At 37.8% G+C, this 18,475-nt stretch overlaps 5 protein-coding genes across 5 annotated transcripts; 2 read left to right on the plus strand and 3 right to left on the minus strand.

The window, feature by feature from the left end:
• Window positions 1-195: 195 nt before the first annotated feature.
• Window positions 196-4,188, minus strand: LOC133736756 (vacuolar-processing enzyme). Its single transcript, XM_062164348.1, has 9 exons — window positions 3,884-4,188; window positions 3,622-3,786; window positions 3,377-3,533; window positions 2,743-2,828; window positions 2,472-2,671; window positions 2,088-2,136; window positions 1,618-1,827; window positions 776-982; window positions 196-640 (listed from the first exon to the last, which is right to left on the minus strand). The coding sequence occupies exons 1-9, from the start codon at window positions 4,115-4,117 to the stop codon at window positions 458-460; spliced, it is 1,491 nt and encodes a 496-aa protein (XP_062020332.1). The 5' UTR covers window positions 4,118-4,188; the 3' UTR covers window positions 196-457.
• A 3,169-nt stretch (window positions 4,189-7,357) lies between these two features.
• LOC133736415 (uncharacterized) lies at window positions 7,358-10,094 on the plus strand. Its single transcript, XM_062163892.1, has 5 exons — window positions 7,358-7,514; window positions 7,693-7,989; window positions 8,096-8,201; window positions 9,279-9,422; window positions 9,633-10,094. The coding sequence occupies exons 2-5, from the start codon at window positions 7,727-7,729 to the stop codon at window positions 9,918-9,920; spliced, it is 801 nt and encodes a 266-aa protein (XP_062019876.1). The 5' UTR covers window positions 7,358-7,514; window positions 7,693-7,726; the 3' UTR covers window positions 9,921-10,094.
• Window positions 10,095-10,149: 55 nt separating this feature from the next.
• Window positions 10,150-11,997, minus strand: LOC133736414 (probable protein phosphatase 2C 72). The gene is made up of 4 exons (XM_062163891.1): window positions 11,546-11,997; window positions 11,091-11,420; window positions 10,897-11,011; window positions 10,150-10,814 (listed from the first exon to the last, which is right to left on the minus strand). Exons 1-4 carry the CDS (start codon window positions 11,714-11,716, stop codon window positions 10,417-10,419), a joined length of 1,014 nt encoding a protein of 337 aa, XP_062019875.1. The 5' UTR covers window positions 11,717-11,997; the 3' UTR covers window positions 10,150-10,416.
• A 1,238-nt stretch (window positions 11,998-13,235) lies between these two features.
• On the minus strand, window positions 13,236-14,896 carry LOC133736416 (uncharacterized). The gene is made up of 3 exons (XM_062163893.1): window positions 14,621-14,896; window positions 13,892-14,050; window positions 13,236-13,746 (listed from the first exon to the last, which is right to left on the minus strand). The coding sequence occupies exons 1-3, from the start codon at window positions 14,876-14,878 to the stop codon at window positions 13,393-13,395; spliced, it is 771 nt and encodes a 256-aa protein (XP_062019877.1). The 5' UTR covers window positions 14,879-14,896; the 3' UTR covers window positions 13,236-13,392.
• A 124-nt stretch (window positions 14,897-15,020) lies between these two features.
• On the plus strand, window positions 15,021-18,277 carry LOC133736417 (uncharacterized). Its single transcript, XM_062163894.1, has 9 exons — window positions 15,021-15,165; window positions 15,618-15,698; window positions 16,014-16,063; window positions 16,580-16,657; window positions 16,960-17,017; window positions 17,105-17,154; window positions 17,432-17,540; window positions 17,616-17,677; window positions 17,783-18,277. The coding sequence occupies exons 1-9, from the start codon at window positions 15,082-15,084 to the stop codon at window positions 17,820-17,822; spliced, it is 612 nt and encodes a 203-aa protein (XP_062019878.1). The 5' UTR covers window positions 15,021-15,081; the 3' UTR covers window positions 17,823-18,277.
• The last annotated feature ends 198 nt before the right edge of the window (window positions 18,278-18,475 follow it).

The following is an 18,475-nucleotide window of genomic DNA, read 5'->3' on the forward strand; positions in this document are numbered from 1 at the left end:
CATCAAAGTTTTGAAACTCGCATCTTAAAATATCTTATGCGAGTCGGATGCAATCAATTATTGGTAACGCGTATCATACGAATTATATATAATATGATACGATTGAAAGGTTAATTGGACCCACAGCTGTTGCTTACCCATTTTGTAAGCAAACTATTCCAATAAAAAGACAAGAAATAAAGCGGACAAACGAAATAGAATCAACAGCCAAACTTTCATAACCAAATACATACACCTGCTGCTCTTGCAAACAGGTACAGATTCATACACAACAAACGTTCTAATATTTGGCAAACTTCAAATATACAATGCCCTCTAGGAGAAGGAGCTTCAGTTATATTTACAGGGATTTTCACTGAAGCAATCGGAATTACAATCATTGGAGATGCGTCCCAAGACATGTTTGTATATAGAACGACCAGATACTGGTCATTCGAATTCCAAATTTTGAATAAAATCAAGCACTGAATCCCCTGTGCAGAGAGCTCCATCGGCCAGAAGGAACATTGACGCAGGCTTGGGCTGAAGCCTCGGCCATCTGCTCCTTCGTCATTCCAGCGTTGCAGACGTTTGCCAGGGAACGCATGTGTTTCATCCCATACTGAGATAGAGATCCGCAATACGTCTCAAAACTCCTCACCTGCACAAATGATCCATCAGGCAATTAGATTTCAGGTATCAAGAGAAAACACTTCCCTTCAAATCAATACCATCTACGAAACAGATTCAGAAAGGTGTTGAACAGAATTAAGGACACATTTGACAGGAGGATTACCATTGTCTTAAGACAGTCCCAGTCATCAACAAGTGGCTGCCCAGCAGGTCGAACAGCGCTGAGGACCTCTGGACCTTTTTTGATTCCAAACAGGAGTTTCCCAATAAGTTTCATGCTTTCATCTATATGCATTCTGTGAGACATTGCTTCAAGAAATTCTTTTTGGGCTTGAGCTTTCCTTGGTGAGCCTTCAGGAGCCTTGCGGAACTGCATAAAAAGGCAAAAAAAAAAAAAAAAAAAGTTCTCAGAGGGTCTTAGATCTTCAAGCTAACTGCTTACATTAAAAAGGAATTTATAGAATGACATCTTGTCTTCAGAAGTACAGCACGTAACAAGAAAGGCCTGTTTATATTTAAAATGAACCATGTTTCTTCTTAGTATATACAAAGCATTAGACCATGTACACTCTCCTATTAGCAGTCAACCCCAGTAGATTTAATCTCTCCCTGACCATGTATATTACATTATTATGTAACCTTAAATTTGGTCCACCTCCCAAATTACGAACCATATTTATTGTTTTCATTCAGTATTAGCACTCCAAATTATTGTTACCAGGCAGAGCCTTGACTGCCTCTTTTGGACCTTTATAGTAGCAGAAATCTGAGAATGGTTTCAAAATTTCCCAAATAGTTACAACATGGTACCATTTTTAGGTATGCAAATATAAATCAAGTATTCCCCTTCATCATTGCTGATATCATCATATCGATCAAAGATTCAAAATGTCTAATAAAATGACAAACTTCCCAACTATAAGTATGCAAAGGGATGACTAAACATAAATTTAAGCAAAACCAACAGAAAAGTAATATAAAAAGAAAGAGATATGAGATATAAACCTTATCCCAGAAATGGACCAGATCAGCATCCCTCTGGTTGACAGCTTTTGAAGATGGCCTGAAGAAGTTCTGAGGCATGAAAGTGTAGTTATCATTTGCAGGATTTGTCCCCATATACATGAAGAGGTTGTTCTTGCTGAGCCCTATGTCGCCATATTGCATGACATGAGAACCATAAGCAGAATTATCACTCGCTGTCCTTGATTTGACCTGGGCCAGCATAATGAGATCATATAATTGCCATCAGAGACCAACCGGAAGACATCCAAAGTAAGGGAATCTAAATATTTCTTGAACAGACCTCAAGATACCTCAATGATTGTGCCCCCACCTTTCTTTGAGTAAGGACAACCTTTTTCATTTACTTAAAACATACCATAAACAGCTACTCTACCCAACTAATCCTTTTCTTCCAAATAAATGTGTTCTCTACTTTTTCCATAACAATTCAGTAAGCAACAGGTTCTTACCAGTTCATACTGCTGGTGCAAAGTTTCTGACTTCAAGTTGTGTACGTCACTGTCATAGGATCAAAATGAAAAATAAGAATTCTATCTTCAATTTGAGGGAGAAACTGAACGGATATGATTTCATAAAGATTAAAGACAGTCCAAATTCTTACACAAACAGAACAAGAAACCAAAAACAAAAAGAAAGTGGCATGAAATCATACAGAATAATTTCCATTAAATTAAAATGTAGAGATTCAGCTCCTTCTAGATGTGTATCATATTTCAAATTTCTATTTAATCGTATATTCTCCTATTTTCCGAGGAATCTTATAGTGAAAATCTAATCAAGGAGTAATATACTTTACACGAAGCTAAAAGTATTGGGAGAAATACTATGCATACCTATCTTCCATCCAAGCAACACTATACAAGTCACCCAAACAGGTTTCATATTCTGGGGGAGGACTAGGATACTCTCCCGGGCAGTAAGTCCCCCAACTGCTCTCTTCTGCATTTGATGCTGTAGTTGCAAAGATATTCAAACCTTCAGGAAGAAGACCCTCAAAGATACTTCCGGATTCACAAGCTTCAAGATAAAATACCTGCACTTCACAAATTAGCCCAACTCTATTGGTATATGCAGGATGCATGCACACTTCAACTAGGAACTTACCAAACTTTCATATGTCCCTGCAGCATGCTTCTTCTTTAGAACTTCTATGAGCCTGTCTGCATAAATATAGGGACTGGTAGGCATCCCTGGAAAAAAAAAAAAAAAGTACATAGTTCAGTTATGGAGAGCAATTCAATATTGTAACATGCAAACTTGATATCTAAATCAAATCAAATAAATAACTGCAGGTGGTTCATTTATCAAGTTCAGAACAACATAAAATTTCATATCCGATTTTCAAATCTAACGGCAGGTGGTTCATTTATCAAGTTCAGTGCTTAGCTTGAGACCTATTTCTCGAATTCCATAGAAGGCCACAGTCACTACAATATTATGGTTTTTCCCTAATAAAGCCAGGCATTAGTTGGTGATACTTTCGCCCAAAACAAACAACATCTACAGCATGCCACATCCTTCTATAAAAATGTTTTCTCCAGACCTAATGGCCAAGAGCTCCAGGTCTGCCATGAATTTAATTACTTAGAAATACAATTATTCGAACGACTATCCACAACATACATACCACTATTAGCTCAACTCGAATAAGCACAAACAATCAACCAATTTGACCCTTACACAACAACCAAAGCAGGACAAATCGTTTCATCCAAGTTGCTACTCAATAGCTACTCACCAAGTACTCCAGGACCACCATGATCGGAGTAGTATATGAAGATGTGATCGTTCGGACCACTGTCCACAACTTTCCCACTACCCCCGGTAATAGCAGTTTTGTTTCCAAGAATAGCAGCAAAGAAATTATTAACAGTAACATCATCCCCAGTGTAATCCTGCCACAATCAAATAAACCGCATAAGGCAAACTAACAAATCCAGCAATTCCGAACTAAGTCAACACCTGAAGGAGAGGATCACAGACCTTCGGGACTCCTTTATAAACATCATCACCATGAGGACTGTTGATGATGACTCCTTGCCTAGGGTTCTCTTCATTGAAAGCAATATCATCATACATAAATACAACAATATTTTCATCTTTCAGCCCTCCTTGCTTCAATAATTGATAGGCATGGCATATATCAGCCTGAAAATTCACATGTTTTAAACCTCAATCGCTAAATCAACGTCAGATTAAACGAAATTAACTCAATTATTGATTAAGCAAGGCCAGAATTAATCACCTGATGCCTGTAATTCCAGTATCCATTGGAGCCGGCGATCAAAACGGCCCACCGCGTGCCGACGGAGCCGTCGTCTGGCTGATCGGCGCCACCATCGCCGGCGCGGAAGAACCTCGAAGCTTCTGACGGCAAGCGCAAGACGTCTCCGATCAGGTCGCGGCTACTGGTGGCGGAAGAAGAGAGGGAGACTAGGAAGAAAAGAAGGACGGCGATGACGGTGGCCAACCGAGTCATGGCGGTTTCCGGCGAAAGTGGGATAGGATATTTTTGATTGGTGGAGCTGGGTTTCGGTGAAGGCCGCAGTGTTTGTTGTTTATTTATTGGTTGTGAATCGCGTGGGATTTTTTTTTTTATACGTGGGTCCCATATGGGATACATTTTTGGAAAGAGAGCGTTCAATCTGGAGCGTACACGTCAGATCCGGATCGCGTGTCCCGCTTTGTTTTTCGCGGGTCAGCAACCCAGTAAATATTGCTGGAATTATGAGTTACATCGTTAATCCGGTGTAACGTGAAATTCCAATTTTAAAGAATACAGTTAAAACATAAAAATCTCAGATTCTTTTCTTCTACAGTTTTGTTGAATTAGTTTACGTTGACTATTTCTCTAATTTAAAGGTAACTTAAGCTTTTTTTTTTTTTTTTTTTTTTCAGAAGAAGAAGAATTTAAGCTTCAGAGTCTTCTCTCTCAGTTAATAATTTGATCACCGCGAATTATATTGATTCAAGATTCTTTATTTTATACATGTCTTTACACATCATTTTAGTTTAAAAATTTTAAGTGCTTTTAATTGTCTTGATTAATTTCAAATATGTTGTGGCAAATAATGTGGAGACCATAATAATATTTAAATAAAAAACTTAAATTAAAATAATTTTATACAAATTTACCGTGGACCACCAAATTGATATTTAATAAAAGAAAATGGACTTAAAATATTATGGATTACATCACAAAATTGCACAATACGTGCTGGACAAGTGATCCTGTCATGATAAAAGGGGCTCATATACAATCAATGTGTTTGATTGTGAGGTTTTCGGATCGACAGTCTTTCTTGCTTGAATTTTAAACTCAATACTCACACGTCAGCTCCAGTTACTTTCTGGATTTTGGTTCGTATAGGCCACTGGTCCTCTAACTCATTTATACATCAAATGTGGACAGATTCAATGAATCTACCGCTAATTATGTAAAGGGTTGGGGACAATTATTGAGGCTATTGTAAGTTCACACTCACTATCATACATTTTGGAATCGGAAACTTATTAACTTGGGATAGAGAATTTTGGAAAACTTACTGACAATTTTATCTGTATAATGATAGATTGAATTTTAAGTTCGAATTTCTTTCTCATAAGATCTAATCAAAAATCACATAATACAATCTAACAACTTTGTCTTATAAAACATAAGGGTATGTCGCCGAAATTGTAAAGCAAATGGAGTAGCCAATGATGCACTCTTTGCTAATTGGTGCGTGTTAGAATACACAGGATTAGTAGGGAATCCTGATATTATTTCGGGATTTTCTCTCAAAGCTTATTGTCATACGGGGTTTAGGCACCATGTCCACCCCTTGTATTCTATGATTTCATCAATGGTTATGGCTTAAGGGCAGCAGATTTGGCCCTACCTCAAAAAAAAAAAAAAAAAAAAAAAAACATAAGGGAAAATTTCGCAAACAGTACACCAAGTAAAGACCACTAATAATTCTTATACATAAAGTTCCAAACCAAAAATTTTGGTACACGAAATCTGAAACTCGACCCACTATCAGCACACGACGTCAGTTTTTGACACCAAAATATCAATTATGCCATCAGTTCTTTTTTTTTTTTAATAAATTTTTTTTCTGTTATTTTTTTTTCTTCATTTTTATCTCTTTCTTCTTCCTTCTTCCGAACTCACTCCCTCGCTTCCAACGCCGCCCTTGCCTCCAATTGGTGAGATTTATGGTCCTACAGCTTATATTTGTAACTCAGCCAATATTTAGTCATGTGAAAAGAAAGAAAGAGATAAAAACGAAGGAAGAAAAAAAAATAATAGAAAAAACGAAAGAAAAAAAAATAACAGAAAAAACGAAGGAAACAAAAATAATAGAAAAAAAAAATTATTAAAAAAAAAAACTGAGGGCATAATGGACATTTTTGTGTCAAAAATTGACGTCGTGTACTGATAGTGGGACTAGTTTCAGATTTTGTGTACCGAAATGTTTGGTTTGGAACTTTATGTATAAGAATTATTAGTGGTCTTTACTTGGTGTACTGTTTGCGAAATTTTTCCAAAACATAATGAAATTTTATTGGTAAAATAATTTGTTGTTAAATCCACATTAACAACTTATATGACAATTTTAGTGTAAATTAGGTTATTGACGTTTTTGGTGTAAAAGAGGGTGTTCACCCTAAAAGGGTATATGAATGACATTGGTAGGTTGGTGGAATGGACAATTTGGAATTGTACTTCAAAAATTTGGTAGGTGACGTGTGAATAGGAAACACTCTAGTTTGAGTTGTTAGTTTTCATAATTTGATACTATCAATATTTAATCAAAATAAAAAATAACTTCAGAATTAGTATTTAAGCATTAATGTTGACTGATAATTGTTAAAATTTCAACTGACACTCAAATTTTCATTGAATTTATATAAATTTAAAATACCAAAATTTTCATCGAATTCCACATTTCAAAACTTCACTCATATTACATCTCGATGCCCAAATCAGACTGCATATAGCAGCGCTACCAAAAACAAAAAAAAAACAAACTAAAAAAGAGAATGTAAAAAAAAACTCCTCACCTATCCATTTATTCAACCCTAAATCAGAGTCACTGACTTGAAAATCGTTGACGCCTAACACCCTCCTAGTGTACATCGCCCCTCATCAACCAGCAAACAACTACAATCGAGGGCAGAACATGGTGAGGATAATTATTCAAAGCAAAAGAACACAATTAGGGCTCTGACACCCCCAGAACACAATTAGGGCTCTGACACCCCCAGAACACAATTAGGGCTCTGACACCCCCAGAAACCCACAATAGGCGCGATCCAAAAGAGAAAAGAAGGAATAATGGGTAGCCTAATAGGCAACTGCAGACCCAGCCCAAAACGGGGTTTCCCGCCGAGAAAACTGGAGACGCAGACCCGATCGAATCGAGCACCACCTCCACCAAAGCTTGGCCAGTTTCAGTTGCTGTCACCAACTCAGACCGCCTCGGCGACCCATTTATCGGAGGCAAGCCCATCATCCTCCCCTCCATTGTTTGTTTATTTATTTTGTATTAAAAAATTTAAATGTGAGGACATGTGTTCTTGGACAGGTGGTTTTCCTCCCTTGTTCAAAATGGACTGACGTTGGGCTTTTTAAATTGGGCTTTAGTCTGTTTCAGAATCTATACGGGCCGACTATGATTGGGCTCTCGGTCAAAGCACACCGTTTTTATAACCAGGCAGCGGAAGTGACCTGACTCTCTGATTACCGCCACAGCCCTTCTAGGCTTTCTACTATAAAGACCACACCAACGAATAACGCAGTCACTCCAAACCCCGAACATCACCGTTATAGGAGCTCCGGAATCACAGAAATCTCAGCTCAGAATCGCCGTCACTCCCTTTTCGCATTGGTAAAGTTTCTATGTCCCAAAACGATTTCAATAACTTGCAGATCAACTCCGTAACGTCATTACTCTATCTGCGTTCTTCATTACTTAGGGTTTTGAACTTTAAATCAGAAATTTTGATTCTATTTACGGTTTTGTTAGAGTCCTCATAGAATTTCGGTTTCGGTTTCGGTTTCTGTAGGTAGTTGGAAATTTTGTGGTTGAGGAAGGTTTATATGGAAGGAGAAGGTAGCGTATTAGATTCAATATATGATGATAACTTTGGGGATGGTGAGGATGTCGAAATGCTCGATGTCGAAGAAGGGGAGCTTGTGGAGCATGAATCGCAGAATGGCTCGGTACAGGGGAGTGGGGGGAATGACAGTGGAGCAAACCAAGAGCATCAGAGTAAGGGTAGCAAGAATAAGAGGAAGAAGAGGAGAAATAAGAGAAAGAACAGCAGCGGCGGCCCATGGACTAATGTATTTGACATAGACAGGTTATGTGCTGCCCCCTGATTGCGAATGAAAATAATTACATGTATTGGACATGATTTCGGAGCTCTATTGTGGATCCTAACATTCGTTTGATTTTCCATTTGACAGGTTTGTTTCGGAGACATGTAGAAATTTGAGAGAGAAAAAATCGTATATGGTATACACTGCTGTTGGTTGTCTTGGTGTTGCTGCATTGTGTGATCTCATCAAAGAGGTAATTTATATACTTAAGATACATGATTATTATAATTTCTTTTGTGGAAAAGGATGATAAAGTAAATTATACAACTTTGGATTGTTATCTTTTTTACTGTTTGTATTGTGATGATCTTCCTCCTTGACAGATACCATTAGCAACTGGTCGTAAAATATGGTACATGTTTATCTTCATTAATATGTGCCTTATTTGAGATGATCCGACCTTGCTGCTAGTGTTAAGATGCACTTTGCACTCAATACCTTTGAGCTGGGCTATCAGTGATTTTCTCAATTGAAGATCATCTATAATGTATGTCAATCAATTCTATTCTATACCTTCTTGAGAACTCTTGGTTTTTTTTTTTGCTAATGGGAATCCTGTTATCAGGTGAATGGGTAATGCTCCTTGATGTGCATTATCGTTGGTTACTCTTAAGGTTGCCTTTACATACTGAGACGTCTTTCTCCTCTATAGTCCCCCTTCACCTTGTAGCTTTTAGATGATCTAATGTTGCTGCTGGTCTAAAAAAACTGCGTCTACCATTGTCCATATTAATTCAAGAGTGCTCTTAATTCTATCATGTACCTTCTCGAACACTCCTGTTGTTGGGTGAATGAATTATGGATTATGTACCTGGAAGTGCTTTCTGGTTACACTTAAGGTTGTCTTTATCTCTAAGCCATCTGTCTCATTTTTAGTCCCTTTCACAGTATAGCTTTAAGGGGAAGCTGGGATATACTTCATAGGGAGTGAACTTGAAGGGTTCAACTTACCTTTTTCAACTGAACATGAGATTCTGGGTAGAATAGTTTGGATCAACTAGAGCTGACAATTCTCATCCACTGTATTTGGCAATGCAACCTTTCGTAATTTCTGATTCTCGGTATTGTTTCCTAGCCTTGCAGATTTCTCACCTTCAACTATCTCCTTGACTAATGTCTGAATTTGATTGTGTGTGTTTGTTATAGGTGTTTCTATATATCTTGTATATGAGTTTATTCATTACTTGTAGTCCAGAGGGGATCATATTTAGAGAATGGTTACTTACTATCAGCTTGAAACATCCATAATGAAACAATGACACCTTTTCAGGTGAATGCAATCCAGGCATGTGGAGGTCAGATGACTGCTAATGGCAGACGTTTGCGGACAGGTGGTGGTCTGCTGTGGAATATCATCAAAGCACGAGAGCCAAAGGCCTATAAAGAGATCATGAAGAAAGCCAAGGAATTTGAGGTGCATTATCAACCTTTTTTTTATTCTAAAGGAAAAATAATTGGCCTTATAGTTGGTGTCTAATTTGAGCTGCTGCGTAATTTTCTGTTACTTGACTTTTGCATGCTGTATTTGAATTAGGGAACTGGTGTACGTAATGATGTTTCTGTTGTCATTATTGCCCAAACATAGTCTTAATCACTCTTCTTTATCTTTTCTATCCTTCTGCAGAAGCAATTCAAGCAACCATATAATAGACAACCACCAACTAACCAAAGTAAAGTAGAACCATCCCAAGTATTTGCTACTTCATCAGAGGATGTGACTCCAGCCAAATTTTCAAATGATTTGCAGCATGTATCTGAAATGACTGAAATGACCGAAATGCCTGAAGTTCAGACTCGAGACAATCAGTCAAATCCCCGAAGTAAACACGTTTCTGTTCATGATAGGCTAAGGGTACCCGTTTCATATGATGATGACCTGCTTACAGGGGAACCCAAAGATGATGCAATTTGATTGCTGAGATGATCCTTTTGTGTTCTGAAATGTTTGGTCAGAGGGTTGGCATTAGTTGACTTACAGATGGGAGTTATTTATTTGTTTTTACATAGTTAGAGAGGAGTATATTGGCATTGTGAACTTGCGTTTAACTAGAATTTCCAATGAATCCACAAGTTCTTTTTGCCCCTATGACTAGTCTTATTTCAATTCATTCTCCGTGGGAAATGTTTACAAGTTCATTGAATTCTAGTGGAATGGATTCTGAATCATTCAAAACTTAAAGGTGCATAACTGCATATGTTGTCTTCTTGCTGAGCATCTGAGCATTTTGATGGTTTATTGACCAAATGATTAGAAATTGCTTTTTAAACAAGGTCTTGTCAGGTTGTCTTTTCAAAACTATGGCAGTAGTGTGTTGTGTTGAAATGTGTGTGAATTACAGTATATAGATCAAATGGCGTTGCCCAACACGAAAAGAGAAAGGCCAACTGCTTCAAAATCTTTACAGGCATTAGAATGAACTGAAAAACAGGCAAACCACAGTGCAGTCGTCTATCTTAGAAGTTGGGTACTTTGTGCTCCATGTGGCTCTAGCCGTCTCAGTCACAGTCCTAGCAGCTGCCTCTGCACTCTCGGCTTCCCACACAATAGACGCAACTTCATTGTTACCAAGCACATCCCATACCCCATCAGTTGCAAGAACAATGAACTGATCTTCGGAGGTCAGGCGATGATGGGAGACATCAGGGACGGCAATGATGCCATAATCTTTGAGTACAAAGTCCCCAAAAGCTCGCGACATGGCTAGGCCTGGAAGGAATTCATGGGGCAACCACACTCTCTGGATGTGTTTTTCGTGTTCTAGTGCAATCACTCGACCATTGCATGCTCTTATTCGTTCTGCTTCATCTGCATTAAAAGGGATAACTAGTCACATAACTACTTCAAACGTTCAAGAAGTAAACCAGGCTAGCTAGGATTAACTTCTTACTTGGTAAACCAGGCTTTAGATCAGTGGTTAATTGAATGCCTTCAATTCCATTCTCAGTCATTGTTCCCAGGATGGCTCTCGAGTCACCCAAGTTAGCTATAAAAAGGTCCTCGCCCTGTTTGATTCATAAAGTTAAATCCCAAGAAAAATAAAGAAGGAATGACAATTTGGTTGAATCATAGTTTTCTTTTTACCTGTCTTATGACAACGACAGCAGTGCTTCCACTACAAGAACAGTCCAAATTTTCTTGGAGCTTAATCTCCTTGTCCATTACTTTGAAGGCATTAACCAGTGCCTCTTCCCACTCATCAAAGTTCTTGCTTGGTTCTGATTCAGTATCCGTTTCGTCGTTAAGATTTTGTTCACCATCTGATTGTGTTACTAAAGTGACTTGTTCAAGAGCTTCCATTTGGCTCTGTAGTAGTGCTGGTAGGTGATTCTTCACCATCTCACTCACTATGTGACCATTCTTTCCATGCCCATCAAATACTCCACAGAAAGATGAATCTCCAACTCCATAGCCCTAATGAAATGAAATGAAAAAATAGGTTTATGGTATATTCAACATGCTATGGGACATGAAGTTATTCATATCAGAATTCAAACAATGAACAGATCATGCTTTGATCAACAACTACAAAAACAAACCTGGTAAAGAATGGCACTGTCTTGGTTTAGTCCTTTGCTTCCTTCCTTAGAATAAAGCGAACCAAGGCTCTGAGTCCCAAAAGAACCACTGTTCTTTCCAAAGAACATTGCATTTTCATTGCCATCTTGAATCTTTTGACCTGAAACTGAGCAGGATATGCAGATTCCCATTGAAACTGGAAATGGGGTTTTCTTCTTTCTTCCAGCTACTCTTCCATATTAATCCAAATGTCATTCAAGTCGCCTCTTTCATCATGAATATAAAGGACCATACAATGGGGCATGTCAGAAAAATAATAATGACTATATTATTATTGGAGCATATTTGAAGTGTCTCTCAGGGCGCTGAAAGGAAATTCAAGAAGAACCACTAACTATATTTTAATGGTTGCTTGTCCTTAAGATTCATACACCAGTTGGATTACTAATTTAGTATCATAGACTTTTGGATTACTTGTGATGATGGGTTTTACGGTTTTACTTTTACTTGTTCTTTTCTCAGATGAGTGACTCAGAAGGCACAAACCCATGTTAGGGAAGTGGGAGAGGGAGATCATAGAAGCAAGGTTAACCTTGTTTTCCCCACCATCAACAGTACAAAAATTAGAATGAACAGTTGACTCTTGAGTCTTGACCAACTTCATACACTTTAGACATGTCTCTAGAGTGCCTTAAACTTGATGAAATGAAGATCAAGACAGTTGGGGGTCAAACTTTACAAAGAAGACAATAAGCAAAATAGTTTAGTATGAAATTGTATGAACGTGGAATTATAATTTTTACTTTATAATTGTTCAAGATGCACAAGAGGAAAAGGACCCACATAATACCTCATGCCGGCAGAGTTCTTTGAGCTTTCTTCAGCTGAAGAGTTTATTATCAAAATGAAAATAATTATAGAGATAATATTCCACCGAAAGAAAATTCTAGAGATAATTAAAAAAATTGGGTGATTGAGATCATCCATTTGAGTTGACTTCTACTTAATGCATACATGGATGATGGATTCGGATTCCTATTCCAATTTCTGGGATTGTGCAGTTCATAGAAAACCAGTGTATTGACTTCCACCTTTCTTTTTTTTGGATTTCCAATTTGTTGACTCCATAGGCTAGGGAGATAGCAAATACTCAAACAGTAATCCACTGACTTGTTTTATAAGGGAAAAAACTTTAGCCTCACTCCAAAGGGCAGGCCTTGCTTGCTGTTGGGACTCGGGAGCTTCTAAACTTCTTATCACTAGGCAAATGAAATCATTATCTAATGTATATACCGTCATCAAGTGTCTTCCTTTTCTCCTTTGCATTCTAGCAGCGTTCCAAAATGAAAAGGGCTTATATTTTTGGACACATATCACAAGGTGAGAGTAGCAAGTAGCAATTGAGCTTTTTATATTTTATTTTTTTGGTAAAGGCAAGCTGCATATCAAGAATTGTAGTTTTAAGACTTCCAACTACTAATCTTTAAGTTGGTCATCAAAAAAAAACACTACTAATCTTTAAGTTCCACAACAAGAATTTACTCCACTAGTTTTTTGTATCCACTTGTCATGCCCCATTTTAGGTTGTTTATGTGAGAATTTCACAAAGGTAAACACTTGAATTGAGTTCAGCAGTAGAATTATAACTGTAATTCTACATGGTGATCTAGAATCACAGAGCACACCGTGACAGATATGCTAAAATAAGCATTGAGATTCATAATAACAATCCATTTAAATTGTCAAAATAAGAGAATCCACAATTTGTACATACAAGATGTTCAAAAATTAACTTCAGTGCAACTACATACTTGAGACTTATAACTTAGAAAGCAACAAGAGCTCAGAAACTTGATTGCTGATGTTCTCATTGGCTGGATACAGGTATACTATCGTCACCGGGTGCTGAGTCTGCTGGCAACCTTTTTGCGAGAGACTTGGGTATGTCCAGGTAATCTTGTGAGCAACGCTGCTGAGGGTGTGACAGCAGCAAACACATGTGACGGAAGAGGGTTCGTGATAACCCCTGACCACTCTCCAAGATGTAGCCCTCAAATTCAGTAACATGTTCAAGGGCTTCCACAAGTTTATCATACACCAGCTGGGGGCAGTTGTCGGGTCCAGGCTTGTCATGAAGGTAAACCACATCCATAGTGAAGATTTTCTGATTAACAGGCCATTGATGTTGTGGTTGTAGTGATGATCTGCAGTAGATAAGAATCTGAGGGCTAGCATGTCAGGCTTCAAACATTGTGCAATCACAAAAGAAATTTGAATGTATGGAAACAACACGATAATTGTTGTCATTTGGTAGTTTCCAAATTTACTTCCTGAACACCTGTAAAACATAAAAGTCAACTACTTACCACCCTCAATATTCTTTTCTGAGCCCGAGATTTCTTTGCTTCATGAGCTGCTATTCGAAATAGAGTGGTAAGATCTGCATGCCCGGATGATGAAGTAGGATACAGCGCTCGAAAAGCAGCCTTAGCAGACTCGACATCACTGCTGAACTCTTTCCGAATCTACAAAGAGGAAAACAATAAGTTCAAAATCAATCGATAAAGCTAAACCAAAGTATCAAAAAATCAAACAAAAAGGACAATCAAGTGATTAACACAACCTACAGAGCATCGTCCACAATGCTTTCATATTCATATTTGGAAGTCTGATCAATAATGATTTATATCAAGCATCAGAAAGGACAGCATTACACCGCCGTATGTAGATTAATCTTAATGCAGCAACACTCCACAAAACAAGTCTAGGAACAGAGAAAAGTACATTTCAAAACTACCAACAGCCAATTGAAAGTTTGAATTCATTAGGCTGCATCACATGAACTCCAAATTCAGACTAACCTTGTCCACTGCTTAACGAAAGGACCAGCCTTTCAGACTTTGCGATCATGTACTACTTCATGATCATGGTTTCAACCTAATTTCACTAAATTCATCATCCAGCAACCAAATATAGGTCTAAGCAATTAAAATTTCACACCTTTCCCAAGCCAACAAAGCAAATCACAACTTAAAAATTGAATCCGCACTAGAAGCCCAAAACAGAAACCAAGTAAAAAGAGATTGAGAACAGACCCAAGACACGGACTTTGCGAGAACGGAGAAGGCGAATCGGTGTTCCGGGTTGATGGTGAGCTTGGCGTTGATGAAGAGAAGGATGGCTTGCTTGATGGAGTCCAATCGGGTAAAGGGCCGCCCATTTGGCCCGGTTTTCATCTCCGACATACACTCCGGGTCAACATCCACGCAGAACAGTATGTCCTCGTTGCTCACCCTCTCCGGCCTCAGCGTGTACCTCATCGCACCCGATCCCTCCCCCTCTACTCCCTCCATCTCTCTCTCTCTCTCTCTCTCTCTCACACACCCAACAAAGCTCCGAGCTTTACTGCCAGGAAAGAATTAGAAGGCACATTAAACGCTGCGTTCCGATGGGAGAGGGCATTTCAGTCTTTTCGGTGGACTAAAAGGCGACGATTCGCTCCCTAAATTCTGGTTTCGTCCTCATTGAGCTTTTCTTTGCAAATTTGGGAAAGGTGATGGCTTGCTTACATGATCATAGCTGCGAAGAACATGATTGCTCCTCTGATTGGTCTCTCTACAAGCATATAGACCTCCCCAAGGTCAAGTTCTTTTTCTTTTTTTTTAGTCTTTTGATTTTGCTGTTACTGTGTTTGTTTACGCTGTTAGTTATTACGCTTTCTGCTAGTGGGTTATCACCGTTTACTTGACCAAGTTTTAATCTTGTTGGGTTTTTCTGAAAGTGCCCGGATGAATACATATACCCTTGAGCTGAGATGTTGATTCTCACAGGCATTTTGCTTTGTGTTGCTTGATTGCGGAGGAGAATAGATAAATGGGAAGCTTGGTTTATTCTTGTATTTCGAAGGACTTAAATATTGTTGTTGTTTGTGGATGAGTGTTGGAGGATTGTGGGTTCTGCTATATTAAAGAGGAATTGATGATTGTGGATGTGGGGTGACTTATTTGCTATGCTTCGAACTATAATTTTTTGATTGACTTGATTCTACTTTCATTTATATGTCATTGAGAGAATTCCTTTTTGTGTTTGTAGGTGTCTGCTTTAAATGAGGCAGTTCCAGGGAGTGTCAAGTCTGTGTTCAAAGCTTGGGAGGAACGGCTGAATTCATCTGGGGTAATGTACTCTTCTATGACTTTTCTGTTTTTATCTTGTTGATTTGAAGAGTCGGCTATTCAACAGTGTCCTTTGAGTGAAACATATAGAGTTTGGCAATCATTAACGCTACACTTCACTGTTGAAGTAACAATCCAAACTTTGTAAGGAATAACATTTTTGCGGACAATGTATCGGCACTAGTCTAAGACTGATTAGTGCAGCACGCAGGGTTTTGATTGAGATTCAGTTCGAGTTAACCAAATGTTTTAATTGTAGTTTATGTTTCAGTTGTGAAGCATATGAAGCCTTATATCATCTTTTTCTCTGCAACAGGGACATCTGGAGAGCAATGAGGGTGATCCTGAATTGCTTATTTTCATTCCGTAAGTGGCATACAATTTTCATAACATCAGTTGTCCATACTATGCACATAAACAAGGAATGCAAAACTGCACATGAAGAGTCCATTCTTAAATTTAGACAACTATAGTAGATTCATTGCCGTAGTTTTTCCAGTCTCCCATCTTTTCATTCAATTTTCAATGGGAACATATGTTTGATTTCTGTATATTTTTATGATCTGTTCAACCTTAGTAGCATCTTGAGGTTCACCTAATACATAACACTTAATTTGTGTATCATTATTAATGATCCCTTTGTCTCGTAGTTTATGCTATGACCTCGTTGAGTTTAGTTAACGATGCTGATTGATTTGCATTGCTTGTTTCATGTTATATTTGATGTTCAACAGATCTGTATTTACTATTTACTGTATGTTGGCTGGATCTTGAGAACTGTGCTTAGGATCTTTCATTTGGCACCAATATATAAGATAAAGTTCTTCTCTTATGCTGGTATTTTGCATTTGAATTGATTAGTTATATTTTTGTTTCTGATAGATTCACATCAGATGTGAAGATCAAGAGCATATCAGTTGTGGGTGGTGTTGACGGAACAAGTCCTTCCAAGATGAGGGCGTAAGTTCAACCTTTAATATCTTCTATGGCTTTCATATATTGTGTAATTAGACATTGAGGCAAGAAGCTCTAGGAAATGAAGAATATGATTTATTCAAATATACTCATGGGTCATCCATTTATCACAATGTAATACTTGTAATCACATTGATTTCAAACTTGTCCTTTCTGGCATCCATCTCATGTTTCTGCAGTCAATAACTTTGATTCAGAATCAACTTGGAATTTTATCTTGGTTCCACTTCATGTCATTTCTATTACATTTGGAAAATGAATTAACAAGACTCCTTTGCTTACTGTAGGTTCATTAACCGAGAAGGCATTGACTTTTCAGATGCTCAAGGCATGCAAGCCATTCAGGTAATGCTTTGGTATTAAGCCTGCAGGAGAGTTAGTTGACGAATTCAACATTTCATTTTTTAAAACATATGTTCTTGTTGTTTGAAGGAGTGGGATTTGGTTGAAAATTTCCAAGGAGTGTTGGAGTACCAGACAAGGTACTTATTCTTTACCCTCCATACCACGTACATGTTGAATAGTTTTGGAGAAGCTGAAATCTTTATAAGCGGTGATATTGTTCTATTTCAAATTGAGAGCAGTTAAGTCTTAACTGTTGAAGTAGTGGTGTCTGCATACCTCTTATGCCTATAATTTAGCATGTCAAGCTGACTTTCCATAAATTAAGAATCTCTTTATGTCTTTTCTTCGGTTATATTATATATCACCATCTGCCATTTCTTTTTTTCTGATTTTCCTTTTATATCGTACAATCAGATATTCCAAATTTCAAAATGTGGGCAATATCACATTGCATTTCCCTGATAGTTTTGGTGGTGATACAACCAAGATTGAGTATATTGGCTTTAAAGGCGAAGCTACTCAGGTAATTTCGAACATTATACTAGATCTTGCTGCTTTAGGTCTGCAAATAACTCATCTGCTTGGATATGATAAACAGATAAAGAGGGATGTTGTTGCTACCATTGTTTATGAACTCAGGCCAAATCCTTCTGATCACAAGTAAGTTTTCTTTATCCTAGTGGAATAGTAAACAGCCCACTGTTAAAAGCAACTTAAGTATTGTATATGTCTGCTGTGTTGCTTATCAATTGTGGTTGTTTGTAGAACAAAGGCTGAAGGTGGGGGTCTTTCACATGTGGAATGAAAGCAATGCTAGCAGATCTAAATGCTGGAGGTGGAAAACAAATATATCATCATTGTCATGCTTATTGTAAACCTTAAGCGCTTCTTTAGAACTGAATTACTCTTGTACATTGGTAATCGAAACACCGGAAAATACTTCTTCTATCGGTGCCGCAATCCTTTCCTTCGTGGCAGCGTTCCCGAGTTTCGTTTTATGGTTGGACAGTTCTACTTTAATCTACAAGCAATGGTACATCGTCTTTACTATCCGAAAATCATGTCAGTTGCATGTAAATGTTACTCAGGTAGTACAGCTCTCTAGCCTCTCTTAGGGTCATGGTCATGACTCATGACTGGCCTTGGTGACCACAATTGAGTCATTTTTCTGATGGTTTATTTGTCGTTAATGTCTGACATAAAAAAAATAATAATAAATAAATGAAATGAGACGCTCTTTCATTTTTGTTTCGATGGAAATTTCATCTGCGAAGGCTTCTTATAAAAGAGAAATTAAAAAATGTCCGGACAAAAAATCTCTAAATGCAATGAATTTTAGTTTTGTTTGACGACAACATAAAGTTTCTTATATAAAAATTAGAAAATGAAAAATAATTCCGCCGATGAAAGTTCGTCGGCATCTTCCACCCATAGATTGTTCGTGGGCAAAAGGTCTCA

The sequence above is a fragment of the Rosa rugosa genome, chromosome 3, assembly GCF_958449725.1.
Source record: "Rosa rugosa chromosome 3, drRosRugo1.1, whole genome shotgun sequence".
In the NCBI taxonomy this organism is placed as follows: domain Eukaryota; kingdom Viridiplantae; phylum Streptophyta; class Magnoliopsida; order Rosales; family Rosaceae; genus Rosa; species Rosa rugosa.

Coding starts and splice junctions, on each gene's coding strand:
- LOC133736756 (XM_062164348.1), bottom strand. CDS start 4,117: ATGACTCGGTTGGCCACCGTCATCGCCGTCCTTCTTTTCTTCCTAGTC. Junction 2,829..3,376: donor TGGTGGTCCTGGAGTACTTG/GTGAGTAGCTAT, acceptor TTTTTTTTCCAG/GGATGCCTACCAGTCCCTAT. Junction 983..1,617: donor TGGTCCATTTCTGGGATAAG/GTTTATATCTCA, acceptor CTTTTTATGCAG/TTCCGCAAGGCTCCTGAAGG.
- LOC133736415 (XM_062163892.1), top strand. CDS start 7,727: ATGGAAGGAGAAGGTAGCGTATTAGATTCAATATATGATGATAACTTT. Junction 7,990..8,095: donor AATGTATTTGACATAGACAG/GTTATGTGCTGC, acceptor TCCATTTGACAG/GTTTGTTTCGGAGACATGTA. Junction 9,423..9,632: donor AGAAAGCCAAGGAATTTGAG/GTGCATTATCAA, acceptor ATCCTTCTGCAG/AAGCAATTCAAGCAACCATA.
- LOC133736414 (XM_062163891.1), bottom strand. CDS start 11,716: ATGGGAATCTGCATATCCTGCTCAGTTTCAGGTCAAAAGATTCAAGAT. Junction 11,421..11,545: donor ACAGTGCCATTCTTTACCAG/GTTTGTTTTTGT, acceptor TCATTTCATTAG/GGCTATGGAGTTGGAGATTC. Junction 10,815..10,896: donor TCTAAAGCCTGGTTTACCAA/GTAAGAAGTTAA, acceptor CTTTTAATGCAG/ATGAAGCAGAACGAATAAGA.
- LOC133736416 (XM_062163893.1), bottom strand. CDS start 14,878: ATGGAGGGAGTAGAGGGGGAGGGATCGGGTGCGATGAGGTACACGCTG. Junction 14,051..14,620: donor TCGCAAAGTCCGTGTCTTGG/GTCTGTTCTCAA, acceptor TCCTCTTTGTAG/ATTCGGAAAGAGTTCAGCAG. Junction 13,747..13,891: donor AGAAAAGAATATTGAGGGTG/GTAAGTAGTTGA, acceptor GCTAGCCCTCAG/ATTCTTATCTACTGCAGATC.
- LOC133736417 (XM_062163894.1), top strand. CDS start 15,082: ATGGCTTGCTTACATGATCATAGCTGCGAAGAACATGATTGCTCCTCT. Junction 16,658..16,959: donor AGTCCTTCCAAGATGAGGGC/GTAAGTTCAACC, acceptor TGCTTACTGTAG/GTTCATTAACCGAGAAGGCA. Junction 17,541..17,615: donor TTAAAGGCGAAGCTACTCAG/GTAATTTCGAAC, acceptor TATGATAAACAG/ATAAAGAGGGATGTTGTTGC.